The 14908-nt window shown below is 38.5% G+C and overlaps 1 protein-coding gene across 5 annotated transcripts in view; it reads right to left on the reverse strand.

The window, feature by feature from the left end:
• The window catches only part of TJP1 (tight junction protein 1), a 153655-nt gene that overhangs the window by 5639 nt on the left and 133108 nt on the right, over positions 1–14908 (reverse strand). For 3 of the 5 annotated variants that reach the window (XM_029963123.1, XM_029963122.1, XM_029963121.1), the window contains exons 18-26: positions 14431–14531; positions 12909–13262; positions 12262–12513; positions 10598–11497; positions 10202–10296; positions 9471–9695; positions 3324–3499; positions 2185–2626; positions 569–786 (exon numbers count right to left, since the gene is read on the reverse strand). In XM_029963123.1, the coding sequence (XP_029818983.1) occupies positions 569–786; positions 2185–2626; positions 3324–3499; positions 9471–9695; positions 10202–10296; positions 10598–11497; positions 12262–12513; positions 12909–13262; positions 14431–14531 (2763 nt within the window). The remainder of the gene's footprint in view (positions 1–568; positions 787–2184; positions 2627–3323; positions 3500–9470; positions 9696–10201; positions 10297–10597; positions 11498–12261; positions 12514–12908; positions 13263–14430; positions 14532–14908) is intronic. The other 2 variants (XM_029963125.1, XM_029963124.1) reach the window with 1 other exon arrangement.

The following is a 14908-nucleotide window of genomic DNA, read 5'->3' on the forward strand; positions in this document are numbered from 1 at the left end:
ATACACTGGACTAGTGGTATAAAAGACGACGAAAAATTGCTCAACTGATTCAGGAATATACTTGTATTTATATAAAAGAATTTTTTTAACAGTTAAGCTGTTTCTTTAGAGAAACCAAAAAAAAAAAAAAGCTGAGTATTTAAAAGTGTTGAAGTAAAGTCCAAATATTTAACTCAAGTCAAAGCAGTTTAAATCATGTGCTTTGCAATTCTTTTGGTCTTAACTGTGAGATGAAGAAATGTTTCTATTCAGAATGTCTAGAATAAATACCTAGACATCGACAATTTCAAAGACTCTTAGTGCACTAGGTAAGTTTTAAATTAGTACTTAAGTCTACAAATTAAATATTCTCATGTTATAATTCAGGGTCTCCACCTTGCTTGCCACTTTCAGTATTAAGTAGAATATTGCTTCCCTTACACGCCCTGTGAGATGTGTACTCTGTATCTTCATGCAAAAATCTATATTATATATTGAAGCACATTACAGTTATTGTCATATTCTATTTTGTTGTTGTTAGAAAAAAATTGTATTAAATAATAGAACAGTGTACTGTGCTAGCTCTTACCTTTCTCTTTATCCAAAGGTGGAAGTATACTGTTGTCTCTGCAGACTTTAAAATATATTTCTTGCTCTATTCCCTCTGGAATGGCTCCTTGTGGTATAATAATACTAACTCCAGTCTCTATGGAGCTCAATACACCACCATTGCTGTTAAATACACCTCTTGCTGTGGCTACAACAGTGTGTCCGTCTTCCTCCTCCTCATCCTCAAGTGCTGAAGGGCTGAAGAGACAGAAAACCTGGCAGTTTTATCAATATTTCCTTCCTGAAAGTCAGGGACATACTTCCCTCTAACATTTTAGCAGAGCACAGTCCAGGGTAGGCCAGCACCAATTTTTAGGAAAACTTTAATATGTCCCACACTTGAACTACTTTCACCTTAGTTGTCTTGCACAATCAAATTCTGCCATGACAAAACAACAGTAAAAAAACCCAACAAAAGACAAACAAACAAAAATCCCCCACCCCAACAAAAACCCAAAAATAAACAAACACCCTGCCTCCTCCCAAAAAAACAAACCACCACCAAAGCCCACAAACTCTGAAAACATTCAGGAAGTAGTTAAAGCAAGAGTTCAGACCTGAACCTTGTGTTTTCAAATGCCTGCTCTTGGATTATACACAAAGAGCTTACCCCAGCTACACACTTCAGCTTCGTGTAACTAAATGGCATTAACATCTGAAAGTTTATTTTTTGTCTCAAAACTCCATTCTGACTTTAATACCAGAAGAAGTAATAATTCCTATTCAAGTCACACCAAATCCTTCTACTCATCTATACACTGAAAACAAAGCTTGTAAAAAAAAAATTACACATTTTTTTCCCAGGCTATAGCTGAAGAGAAATATGTGACATTGATGGCTAGTCTGAGCAGATTTCAAAACAATTTCTAAAGAATTTCACCCAAAGAACCAGTAAATTTGCAATTTTTAGCACTCTATGTAGTATAAAACATTTCTCAGGTGCTGAAGAACAAATAACAAAATTTCAAGTCTGGTTCATTAATTATTATTATTTTTGAAATAAAACATTAATAAAACTGTTCTGCAAATTTAACAAGTCAGCAAATAGCTTAAGATTGTAATACTATCTGTTCTTGACACAGTTCTTATAGTTAAAGCATATTAGGCAAGCACGATCTGCTTTTAAGCAGCTGTTGATTTGTCTCATAGTAAAGAGAACCAATATTAAACTGCTGAATTTACTTTCCCCCTTTTACAGGTATTTTTGAAGTATCCCTTATGCACGTGTATCATGAGATCTCTAAGCACACAGAACAAATACAATTTGGTGCAACAGCTATCCTTAAAAATTAATTCCACCTTCTAGAAACAGAAGTGAGAGGACAAATGACTACGATCTATCAGAAGATTCATAATTGTAGTATGAGAAATGGAAAATGAAAGCCATGCCATTTTCTAACAACAGAATGCAAGATGGTACAGGGACATAGGACATACCTGATCTATCCAAATGCTCTTTAATGCCTTTTGGCAGAATTTTAGAATCATAGTATCAATCTTTCAACATCAACAGAGATTGGAAGCACATTAAAAAAGCTGTGTAACAGATGATCTCCTATTGATGTACTAACTGAAAGAAAAAGAGCAGCAGCTTACCTTACAGGAATGGCTTTAGGCACAGCATTAACATTATTTGGTTGATATTTAGGCTTGTCGACCTGTACAGCATAGGTATCCATTCCACTCTCAAACTCCGGAGGCTGCGAAGAGCTGTGTGCTTTCAAAATTGGTTGAGGAGAATTTGAAGATTTTGATGGCAACTCTGGTTTATGCTGAGCTTCATTTGGCAAGAGATTATGGTTGAATTTAGGACTTTCAAACTTGCGCTCAAAGGGCCTTGCAGCACTAGTGTAAGGTTTCGTTGTAAAACGGTTGTAAGAAGGAGTGACTGTTTTCTGCATCTGTTCGGTTCCATTAACGGGGCCTTTGTCGGGGAAGCTTTTCTGAGGATAAAAAGTGGAGTGCACAGTGTCCTCTCTAGAGGATCTGAAAACTGATGACTTATTCTGAGGTGGAGGAGGGTCAGACACAGAATTAACTGCAATGCAAATAAAAATGCCAGAACTTGTCAGTAAATTTCTAGTCACATACACTCTGGTATAAGAACATATTTTAGTCAATTCTTAATCTACTATGTACAATATATACAGGTTCAGCTTAGCTCCACTAGGTCACTGTCCTTCTGTGTATGCTCACGCAAGTTACTAACACTTCATTAAACAGATATATTGGAGACAATGGTATGACCTTTCAATAAAAAGGTTAGACTAAGTTTATATCATGATCAAAAAACCAGAAAGCCAGCACTGAAAGACCACTGTGCACTTGCACAAACCAGAAAACTCAATTGAAATGGGCAATCCTCTCAATGTGAAAGTGAAAACTTTTTCTTCACTTTTTAGAAGCCTACAACTATTACTCATGTCTAAAGAATTCTGGTCCAAAGAACAGAAAGGTATATCTTTCAAGTACTGTAAGTTTTACTATATCTTTGCTGAGTCAGCTGAGACAGCTACAGGTATCACCAACACCCAGAAGCTACGGTTTCAGACAGAATCACAAAGTAATTTCATAAAACTCAATATCACTACAGGAAAAAACTATCTTCAATAATAATTATTCCAAGTTTCAGTTACAGAACGTAGCTACCATGCTAACATGCTGAAGCAACCCCACAAGCACCTGACAAGCAATAGCTGTTACCACAAAGACAGGTCAGCTTTCCAACTGCTCACCTTCCGAAAGTGCAGGCTTGTGATGTGCTGGGAGAGACAGGACAGGGCTATTAATTGACTGTGGCTGTGTGTACTGGACTGAAGGAGCAGGAGGAGGAGTTGTAACTTGAGGGATTGGTTCATAGCGTTTTTCACCAACAGGCCTATCCATTGATTCAGTATCAGTTGGTTTTCCCCTGTTGAAATAAAATTAAAAAACAAACATTTGATTGTTTGGTTTCCTCATGGCTTCTGCATTCACTGCTATTTTTTTTCTTTTTTAATCATCTGATTTCCATCTCTTCCTATAAACATTAAAACATTATTTTCTGGAATATCCTGTCTCAAGTATAAAAGCATTTATTGATAAGCACAAGAGAGTAAGACAACACTGACCTTTAGAAGATTAGTAACACAAACCAAGGCAAACAAAAGGCAGATGACATTTCAGGTGTATTTGCACAATTGCCTACAAGATTTAAAATTTTTCAACTTGATTTGGAGTAATTTAAATGAAAAAGTTTTCTCTAATTTAATGAGTCTTCAAAATAAAAATATAAATCCACTTCTTTCTGGGGTGGGTAGGTAGCTTTGGAAAAGTAGAATTAGCCAACGGGACAATGAATTCTAGTACAACGTTTCTAAATACACCTAGTATTTGAACAATGCCATCTTAATTAGAAATGTAATCAGCTTAAGCTTCACTAGCTTTATGTGCATAGTGTAGATAATATTAAAATCTCATTTTCAAAACAGTTTTCTTATGTTAGAAGTATTAATCCACAAATTTATTTCAGGAAATTATTGATTTCACAAATACCTGTAAATTTGGACTGCAATATCTTTATTGCACTTACTTTCAGAATTTGTGTGTTTAAAATTTTAAGTGCACATAATGCCTGTGATGAAATGTAACAGTGAGAGGACACCTGAAAACATCCTCACATCAACAAGTCTTACCACTTGATGTTCCTTTTCAAGTAGTCATAGCTAGTGTAAGAGCCAAGAAATCTAGGTGATGGCAAAGCAAACAGCAATAGAAGAATGAAAGAAAACAGTCATTCTATCTTGAGCATATTATTTCTTCACATTCTATGTTAGTCCTAGCAGCTGTCATACAAGAAGGTTGTTGAAACAAAGAGACGCTATTCAGAGCCACACTTCTGATCAGACCTTTACCGTATGCACATGTACCATGACCACATACTGTATTTAACGTGAGATTTGGTCAGTGAATCAGGACGTAGTCAAGATCTCACATTGGCAGATATTGAAAGAAGAATGAGATTACACAAAGCCATTTTTTACAATCTGTATAAACCCAGTTATTCAATACATTGTTAGAATATGGGATTTATATTCTGTTCATTTCTTTCAATCTCTCACAGTCCAATTTGCAACAGCTTCTTCAGTCACAACATTCACAGAACGATGATGGTTTTGTCTTGTCCTGCAGATCATGTACTGAGGGTACATTCACATCAGCTGTTCCTATAGCACTATCAGCTCTCCCAATAGCAGAGGCAACATCACAAAATGCTTCTGATTGTGTTTAGCAATACCTTAAAGGACATCTTTGAACAACCGTTTATAAATACTAGGAGACAGAATACCCTAAGTATACTGATGACTTCCCTTGATTTTTAATACTTACCTTGCTTATATATTGCAGGAAAATACATTTTACATGAGGACAACTTTCCCCTCATTCCTTCAGTTTCTGTATGCTCATAAATATGTAACAGGCAATAATTTTAGACACCAGCCATCCTACTGCTTCAGAGGACTATATTATAAAACTAAGAAAAGTGTTGATCAACTTCTGAAGGTCTGCTTAATGACCACATGAATGTGATGATCAGTGAGCTAAACAGCATTTGTATGAATATATTTCTAAAATCAGTGTTGCAAAAAAGAGATCATTTTAGATCTACCGTAAAGCTGGCATTTCCACTAATTTTATTCCAAGCCATTCATCCAACAAGACAAGCTATTACTGCATGCTCACTCACTGTTGTCTTTATTCCAGGTGGGCAGTAGCTGCTTTCTCAGGAAACTGCCCACCTGAAAACATCCTCAAATCTTTCCAGGGAGAGATAGGAACCAGGGGAGGGCAGCCATGCTAAAGCGCATGGGAAAAACCCCAACACACCCCTCACCTCAGCAGAACTGCTTGCCAGCTTTCTGGGGAATAAAAAAGTGTGGAAGGGTAGTACATTTTGATGAAGGCGGAAGAGGAGAAAGCTGTGACACCACAAACATGACAAATCCAAAGTTGTGTTCAATATGAAGTACATTCTTCTGTCACAGGTTCCTCACCAAGGGCAGAGACGGTCTCATCCCCAATGCTCAGAACCTGGACACAGCCAAAGTGATCCACAACCCAGTGCTCGCTTACCACTTGTGAGTGTATAAATGAAGGTCCCTAATTATTGATAGGCTGTTTTCTAAGCTGTTTCCCACTTCACCTTCGTTACGAAACTACTACTTTAATTTGAAAAGAACATTAACCACTAGAACGAACCAGTGGGCAACAGGCTCTGAGTACACTGTATGCTGCCTGTGAGTACAACAGCAACTGCATTGCTGATCTTCAATAAGCTCCAACTCTAACAGACACTCAAGAGTCTGGGTGTTGTTGGGTAAATTACCTCATTCTGCAGCATGTCAAGCCAAAGCAGGAACTATAGTGAACCAAGCAGGAACAAACCCACTACTCTTAGCCACAGGGATATTTGCCTCAAAGTGCTTCAACTAGATCCACTGAAACATACCCATTCACAAGTTCTACTATTTTCTCATATCAAAAGAAAAACTATCCCTTATTCTACAGTTCCTGACCATTGTAACATGCAGATATGGCATTACTCCTACAAAGCAGCTTTAGCAACAGCAGAAGTTTCCTAAATTATGCAAATAACCCACCACAAATTAAAAGAGTAAAAAAATTTGTAATGGGAAAAATACATACTGTCACCATACTCACTCAGTGGCAAAGAACTTTACATAATTTAACGTTTCACATTAATATTTAAATGCTAAAAAAGTTGTAGTTATTGCTCATGAATAAATAAAATTTGTCCTCTGTACCCAGAATACATTATATACAGATTATTCAGGAGCAAGAGATTGCATAATCAACAGTTCCTGCATAATCCAAATTTAGTCCTGTTTATTTTTAGACGAGTTTATTCACAGAATAGCAATTACCACAGAAATTCACTGGGAAAAAAAAAGATGATTAATGAGCAAGTAACAGGGTACAGTGTGGAAGCTGGTGAGAGGAGTCCTAAATATCAATGCTTTCTCAAGACAGCAGTTAGTTTGTGTTTCCACACAAGGACAATGCGGTATACTAGAGGCAGTACTGTCCAACTGAGCAGTGTTCTTGTTTATCTCTTTCCACTTACATTAATATTTTAGTATTTGTCTTCTTGAACAGGACTACCCTGGCTAAAATTTTCTTTCCCATGTCTGTCCCTTCCCATTAAGGGTTACTTTCTTTCAAAAAGCAAAAACACAACATGTTTGTCCCCCAGATACATGAAATTGTCAGGCTTAAAAACAGTATTATCTAACTCCTTTGTGGCACTAAGATGTCACCTTCCATTCGTACAAGCCCTAAAGTTATACCCAAACTCACAATCAAAAGAAAAATCAGAACTGAGCAGCCAAAGAACAGAAGTGTCACAGCAGACAGAAGTGGAGGGTAGAAGTATGGAACGATCTCAATCATTAGCTGTTCTGCAGCAAAAATTCAATAGTTGTGTACCTCTCTCATGCTTTTCAGCATGTGTGACAACACTGCAGAATAACAAATGTACAACGAAAGCTTACAACACTTTCCATCTGAAGAATTTCAGTCCTCACAATTATCTGATGAAAGCTCACAACACTTCTACCAAAGCATGACTTGCATTCACAGTGGCAACACAGTCAACGCCTACAGATCAAAATGGAAGATCTCTGGGTAGCACTGAGGTTTGTATGTGAGAGCAGAATGTTCCAAATTACTGCAATGAGGCCAGTCAAGACAGCTTTCTTAGGTCTGTGACTATGATGCCCAGAGAGCAGGACAGCTATACCCTCATCTTTCCATCAAAAGACACTGGGCATGTGAAAAGGAAGGATAAGGAACATCCTTGACTAGGAATCAGAACTGGTTACAGATTACTATGTGCATTCCTTTCTTAGCATATAAAAGAGCAGAATAAGAAACAGTTACCCAATGTAGACTTAATTAGAAACAAAAGTGAAACCTTTAAAATCTATCAAGCTTTTTGAAATATTCCAATATTCTCAGTTCACAAAGATAGACACTGGATGACCACAGACAATGTTCAAACGAATAAGAACAGGATTCCCTAGTTCTAGCTCAAATCCTTCAAGCACTGGAATACAGTGTATCAAGTACATGAAAGACATCTTGCACATACACTAGATATTATAAAACTTTGGCCAGCTAATTTATTATTTCACTCTAAAGATCTCATTTACATTAAGGCTGTCAGATTTTCAGCTTCACCTGAACAGTCCACGTTTCAAGCAGTAATACAACAAAAGCCTTCAAAAATGCCTAATTTTCAGGCTGCACACAGCAAGCCAAGCTAGCTTTTCACAGTAACAGCTAAAACACCTTGTTACAGTTTGAATCAACAAATTTAGGTAACTGTGGAGAGTATTCACAAAGTTTGTGTAAGTATCCTCCAAAATATCCAGCTCTTTACCTGAGCTAAATCTGTTCATGAGCTTTCACACAATTTCTGTATCAAAATGTTCCAAATCAAGGAAGCAAAACAATACAGGAAACAGATGTTTCCATTAACAGATTAAATTCTGGCCTCAGCAATATCCCTAAAGGCTCATTTTCCTAATGTCAAACGTGGCTAACCTCTACAATCTCTGTATGCATTTTTTTCTGCAGGCAGGAACTTCAATAAATCAAAACCTTTGCTTTGAAAGATGTTGAAGCACTACATATTAGACTAAAGAAATATTTTGTTACATTCTGTTTATGATCATTAACAGAACACAATCAATGATCTGCACCCCCACAGTAAATTCACAGATGACTCCAAATTAAGTGTGAGTGTTGATCTGCTGGAGGGCAGGAAGGTTCTGAGAGGGATCTGGACAGGTTGGATCCATGGGTTGGGGCCAACTGTGTGAGGTTCAACAAGGTCAAATGCCAGATCCTGCCCTTGGGTAGCAACAACCCCCTGCAGCTGCAGGCTGGGGGCAGAGGGGCTGGAAAAGGCCCCAGGGGTGCTGGCCAAATGCAGCTGAACATAACCCCAGGTGGGAAAGAAGGCCAAAGGCACCGGGTTTGTGTCAGCAATAGTGTGGCCAGCAGGACCAGGGCAGTGACCACTGCATCCCCCCTGCACTGGGCACTGGTGAGGAATCTCAAAACTTGTGCTCCGTTCTGGGGCCCTCGCTACAAGAAAGACATTGAGGTCCTGGAGCATGTCCAAAGAAGGGCAATGGAGCTGGGGAAAGGTCTGGAGCACAAGTCTGATCAGGAGTGGCTGAAGGAGCTGGGGATGTTTAGCCTGGAGAAGAGGGGGGTCAGGGGAGACCTTGTCACTCTCTACAACCACCTGAAAGGAAGTTGTAATCAGGTCTCTTCACAGAGGCAACAAGCCATAGGACAAGAGGAAGTAGCCTCAAGTTGTGCCAGAGGAGATTTAGGCTGGATATTTGGAAATATGTCTTCACTGAAAGGGTTATCAGACATGGGAACAAGTTGCCCAGGGAATTGGTGAAATGATCACTTCTGGAGATGAAAAGACGGTTCTTGGGGGCATGGTTTAAGTGGTGAACCTGGCAGTGCTGGATTAATGGTTGGACTTAGTGATCTTTTCCAACCTAAACAATTCTATGATTGCATGGTAGTAAGTAGCAAGCAAAAACAACACCTTGAAGGTCCTGAAACCTACAAAAATTATTCATTTACCAAAACAAAATTATGCAGTTATGTGTTTTCAAACTAAAGCTACATCTAAACAGAGAAACTGACTTCATGAACACAAAATTTCAATTCAGTACCACAAATCCTTGGAATTCCATTGACATGGGCAGGATTTCTGTTGTAGTCCTATATGCCTCCCTACTTTTTCAAATTAAAAAAAAAAAAAAACCAAAAAAAAACCAAAAAAACAAACTTACTTCGAGTAATTACTGAAATTCAGCTGATTCTGTGAGTGTATGGGTTTCGTGGGCTCAGGATGATGGCTGGCAGGGACCTGTGCAGATGGCTTATTTTCAAAACTCCTGCGATCAAAGTATGAGAGCTGCTTTCGATAATACTCCTCATCTTCCTCAGGATCATAATGATTGGAACGTACAATATCTTCAGGCGGCTTCACTTGAGGTCTCTGTGGTTCTGGGGCCCTAACCAAGAATAATAATATACAGTTGCCTTGCCCAGTTGAACAAGCATAATTACACCTGAATTACAATTCTATTTTATAATCTAGTTAGTAATAAAACAATGAGCATGCCATTCTTATAATTGTACACCTTGCCTTTTTTACCTATACTGCATGAAAATTAGACAGCTGTGGCACACCATAAAGAAAGAAAAGCCTTATTTCCCTTTGACCTTACCTTTTCCCTTTTGTTTTACTTTCTAATTATCACAAATAAATATAGAAAAAAGTAACATGGAGATACTTAACATGCTTCTTCCCCAAAAATGCTGAAAAAACATTATGTCCTTCCCCCATTTCCCAGCAATTATACCCATGAGAACTGACTCAGTGCCTTGCTTGTTGACACAGAAATTGTACTGACACACTCTGACCCTTCTCTGCAGTTTCCAAGTTGAACCCCTAAGATGTGCTTCTGAATATTCTAATCCCAAAATGAAAACTAAGTTTAATCAGTTGTGTACCTACCTGTAAGTTGTTTTCTCGTGCTCATACTGGCTTTGAGAAGTTGGTTTTGGACCACTCACACTTGTGAGTGCAGGCTTAGGTGCTAGTTCCGGAGGCTGTAAAGAGAAGCACAGCATATTCTCTTAGATTCAAATACTTTGAAAGATAAAGCTCTTCATGATCAAGAAAACTAAGACTGCCTTCCTTTCCCCCTAAATATTAGCAAAAGATGAATTGGTAAGGTCCCCATCAGTGTTTTCACAAAAGTGCTCAGTTTCTGCTTTTAAAACGTGCCAGTCAGGTTGCTAAGAGGCTATTTCATAAGCAGTAAAGCTTTGTTTCCAAGATGGTATCTTACTTCTTGCAATGGAGTCTCATTAGCAAAAAAGAACAAATTAAAACCTTTAAATTACTTACCTTGACAGTCGATGTATCACTTGGGTCCTTCATTTTTTCCAAAGACGGGGATCTTCTCCTCTCAAATATCTTAACCCTACTTCGCACAGACTGTGGTTTCATGGCTGGATCTTCTTCTTCCTCTGCTAGAGATGGTGGTGTAGGCAGTGGTTTACTGTTAGAAGGCAAAACTTCTGGTTTGGTTTGTGATGAAGGGGGAGGAGGAAGAGAAACACCTGAAGTGCTATGAGAAGGTTCATATTGTCCAGCTTTAGCATTGTAAGCTTGAGAAGGACCTTGTTCATAGCCCCTTATATGTGGCTCAAAGTACTGCTTCGGTTCTGGAGATCGAGATATGGCTGACTGGTATGGCTGAGTTTCTGGTTTGTATCTCCCGTGCGTGTCATATCCCACAGTGTGCTGATCTTCGTATCGCACCTGTGGTAAGCTGAAGTTTTTGGGTGCATGCTCATAGCGAGGTCTGCCATCATAGCTCATCGCAGGGGGTTCCTCAAAACGAGGTTGTGCTGGGTAATAGCTGCGGTCTGTGCTGTCTTCTATATTTTGTCTGGAATCAAGATCCCGAGGAGGCTGGTTTTCATAAGCTGTTCTTGTTTGGTTATAGGGCTGTTTTTCCTCATAATATGCCCAGTGCTCCTCATAGGGAGGCACACGGTCATCATAATGTAGGCGAGGGTCATAACCACGAGAAAACTGATCAACATAGTTTGCAGAATCATACCTGTATGTTGACTGTTCATAGTCCCTACTCGGTTGTTTTTCTGCATACTGAGCCTGGGATTCATAGATCAGATTTGCGTCTCTTTCCTGTCTCTGTACTGGGTGATTAATTGTTGGCTGTTTTAAGACATAGCTTTGTCTGGATGCTTCTTCATTAACATATGGATCCTTTCGGTATACCTGTTAGAGAGAGACATACTTCTCAATTAAAATGAAGAGTAACTAACTGCAGCTGCATCTGAAATGTAGTATTTTAAACAAATCTAAGTTTTAAATATTGGCTTTCATTTAGTTTAAAAGCAGAATAATTTGATGCAGTTGTTTGCAACCACAGGAAGTTGAACTTGGTGATTCAAGGGATCCCTTTCAGTCCTATTTTTAAGCAAAAACAGTAGATTAAAAGAGAAAGACAAAGGTAATAGCCATATCTTTGGGGTTTTATGTTTGGGGGGGGGTACACAATTTTTTGCAGGATGTGGAAAAAGTGGAAGTCAAATCTGCAAATAGATTAATAGTTCTAGCATTGCTGAGGAAGTACATAGAAGTCGTCCAACAAACTTGACTCAACTGCATGATCAATGATTTGGCTCAATTTAAAGTATACAAAAAACTAGTGTAATTTTAAGGAAATAAGATTTTTCTCAAGGCCTCATTAACAGCAGAACATTGTCAAGCTAAGAAAGTCACAGGTCAAATAAAATCAAAATACAGAATGTAGCCTTTTTTTAAGAAGTCATCTTTTTGAGAAGTGAAAAGGATAGTTTGAAGCCATGCACACAGAACATCAGATGATGCTTAGCAATTTAGATGCACTGTTTTTGGTAACCTGCATGATCTCTCACAGGAAAAAAAATTAAAGGGATTCTTCAAATAAGGTCAAAACAAAGATCATGTGCGAGCTTGATGTACAGCAGGAAATCAGCGCAACAATGTGGCACAGGTACCTTTGCTGGGTCTATGTGCGGCGATAAGGATGATGGCTCTTGATCTCTTAGCACTATATGAGCTCCCTCAGTACTCGGTGTTCTTAAGGGGCCCGCTTGTGGTTGGTAAGAGTTGTAAGGAGCAGCAGTAGGCTCCTCCAGTCTGACATTAGTTAGGTTTACATTAGCATTTACTGCAGAGGTTGATGAGGTTGCAGGGTTTGATTCAGGCGACGGGGAAAGGTAAGGGACTGCAGGTGAGGCTTCTGCTTTCTGTGAAGTGTTTAAAATATTTTAAATATACTGCTATTGAATCAATGCATGACTTTTTGATTTATATTAAAATAATCTACGTGATGCTTTGACTGATGCAGCTAAATGTAGAATGAAATGTACTGAAAGTATCATGCACAAGCACTTCCAGAAATTCATTAGGTTGAGGATTAAAAAAGCAAAACATTCAATCCCCCTCCTGTCAAAATAAGTTGCTAAAACAGGAAGGGCAAGCTGATTCTCCAATTCATTGTAACATATTATTGTTGCTGTTGACGGATGCTTGTATGCACTCGTGACACTGATAAGCAGAATATAAATGGAGATTTCTTGATCAAGAGAACTTGCAACCTGAAGTAAGCATAAAATGGTCAGTATATAAAACGCTTTCTTACCGGCTGAGAAGTAGTGGTTTTAAACCCTGAAGAATCTATTCTGAGATTTGGCTGTGGCTGAGCTTGAGATGTGTAAGTAGGGTAAGTCTGAGTTTCATGATGCATTCCAGAAGAATCTTCTCTGACCGGTTCAGAAGAGCGTGTAATAGCAGATTCAGGAGGAGTCCCAACCTCATCATTCAGAGTTTCATCCAGTTCTTGATCAGTATAAGCACCCCCTTCTGTGTCTGTGTCTTCATAATCAGACGTGTGTCTGCTGTCTGTGCTGTACATGGAATACTCACTGCCAGGAGCGGAGAGGTAAGAAAGGCGGTCATCGTGTAAATCAAGGTCATCACTTGTAGCACCATCTGCCTGTGTCAAAATTAGAGTACACATTCATTGAAATACCTCTTAAAGAATCCCCTTTTTCTTCCAATGTAAATATTGGAATTTTTTTTGCGAATAATTAAAAACTGAACAAATGGAATGCATCTACACTGTAGTTCAGAACAAGACAAAGTCTGGTAGTGAAAAAGCTAAGTTATATTCCAAATCCAGCAGCACAGCAAAAGTATGAAGATTCAGCAGTTTTGAATATCACAGGGGAGGAGAAATCAGGGGAGGTTTCAATCACCGAAGATGTCAAACTTAGACCTAAAAGCCTTTACTGCAGCCTAGTTCTTACAATCATTTTACTAAGGGGCCAGATGACTGTGAGTGTAAGAGAGGGGACAGTGCATGCTGTCTACAAATATCAAAGTGTTCGGAAAGATACAGAGCTGCACTTTAGAGGGATATTATGATATCAGAATCGTTACTTTGAAGGTAGATATAAGGAGGTAAAAGGAGCTAAAATCTAATACATAGCAATAGCCAATTCATCATTTGCTACAAGTAAGCAGACAGTTGGCATTTCACTCGATAACAGTTCAAGAGGAACGGATCTAATGTGCGTAGGTTAACATGCAGCTTGAGAAGGTAAGTGAAGTTTTAATGGGAAACATAGAATACCAACTTGTGATTTTGCATGTGTTCTCACAACTGAGAGAACACAGTTCTCAGAAAGGTCAAAGAACATGAATATGCCATTTGCTTTTCTGTTAGTGAAAAAAAAAATCATTCATCATCAGGCAATCCTAACTCCATGCACACAGGCAGCAAAATACCCAGAAGTTCTTTGATAAAAAAAACACCCAATCCCCACAAAGCGTTCAAAGCATTATATATCCTCCAGTTAACAGCAGCAATGAGCAAATGCTCCCTTCCTACACTGCTACATGCATAAGGACAACTGCACAGCTCTCCTTAATAGAATAACTGCACTAATGTAGTGACAAATCAGCTTTGAGCAGCTCGCACAGCCATGAGGCATTACTGCTTCAGATTTTCAAATGACAGTTAAAATGAGGAGGAAAGAAGAAAAATACGCTTCATTCCACAACCATCAGCCCCTATGTGTAATATCAGTTACAATGAAAAAAGAAAAAAACCTCTCATAAATAAAGTTTTGCCATTTCTCTCTAAACACATAATTTCTTACCTTTCCTTCTGAAACCCACACCAGTTGGTTCTGTTGCTGCTGAATTGCTTCCTTGAGAGCTCCATACCATCCTTCATTCATTGAATTCAAGTTAATGGTAGCTAGAAGTACAGTAGATTAGTTTGACTTATGATTTCGGCAGAATTATGAGAAGGATCTGCACCATGAATAATAAAAGCAACATAAACTGGTAGGTTAAAAACTACGAGATTTAAATAGTAATGTAAATATTAGTATCCAAAGCAACCTTAAGGCCTGATGTGGTTTGGGGTGTTTTATCCCACAGGAAATACTGAGTTAACAGTAGCTCAGAATAAAAAGAGGCTTCAGTTTAGCCAAGTTAAAAAGAAAGTTCCATCGTTTTCCTTTTTATTCAAATTTTGATTTTGGCTGATCATCCTGCAAAGCCACCAGATCTGTTACAAGTCTTATTTTCAGTTTTCAGATTGCTTTACATTCATGCAGTCACGTGCAAATG

The sequence above is a fragment of the Manacus vitellinus genome, unplaced genomic scaffold, assembly GCF_001715985.3.
Source record: "Manacus vitellinus isolate BGI_N305 unplaced genomic scaffold, ASM171598v3 scaffold_53_pilon, whole genome shotgun sequence".
Classification (NCBI taxonomy): domain Eukaryota; kingdom Metazoa; phylum Chordata; class Aves; order Passeriformes; family Pipridae; genus Manacus; species Manacus vitellinus.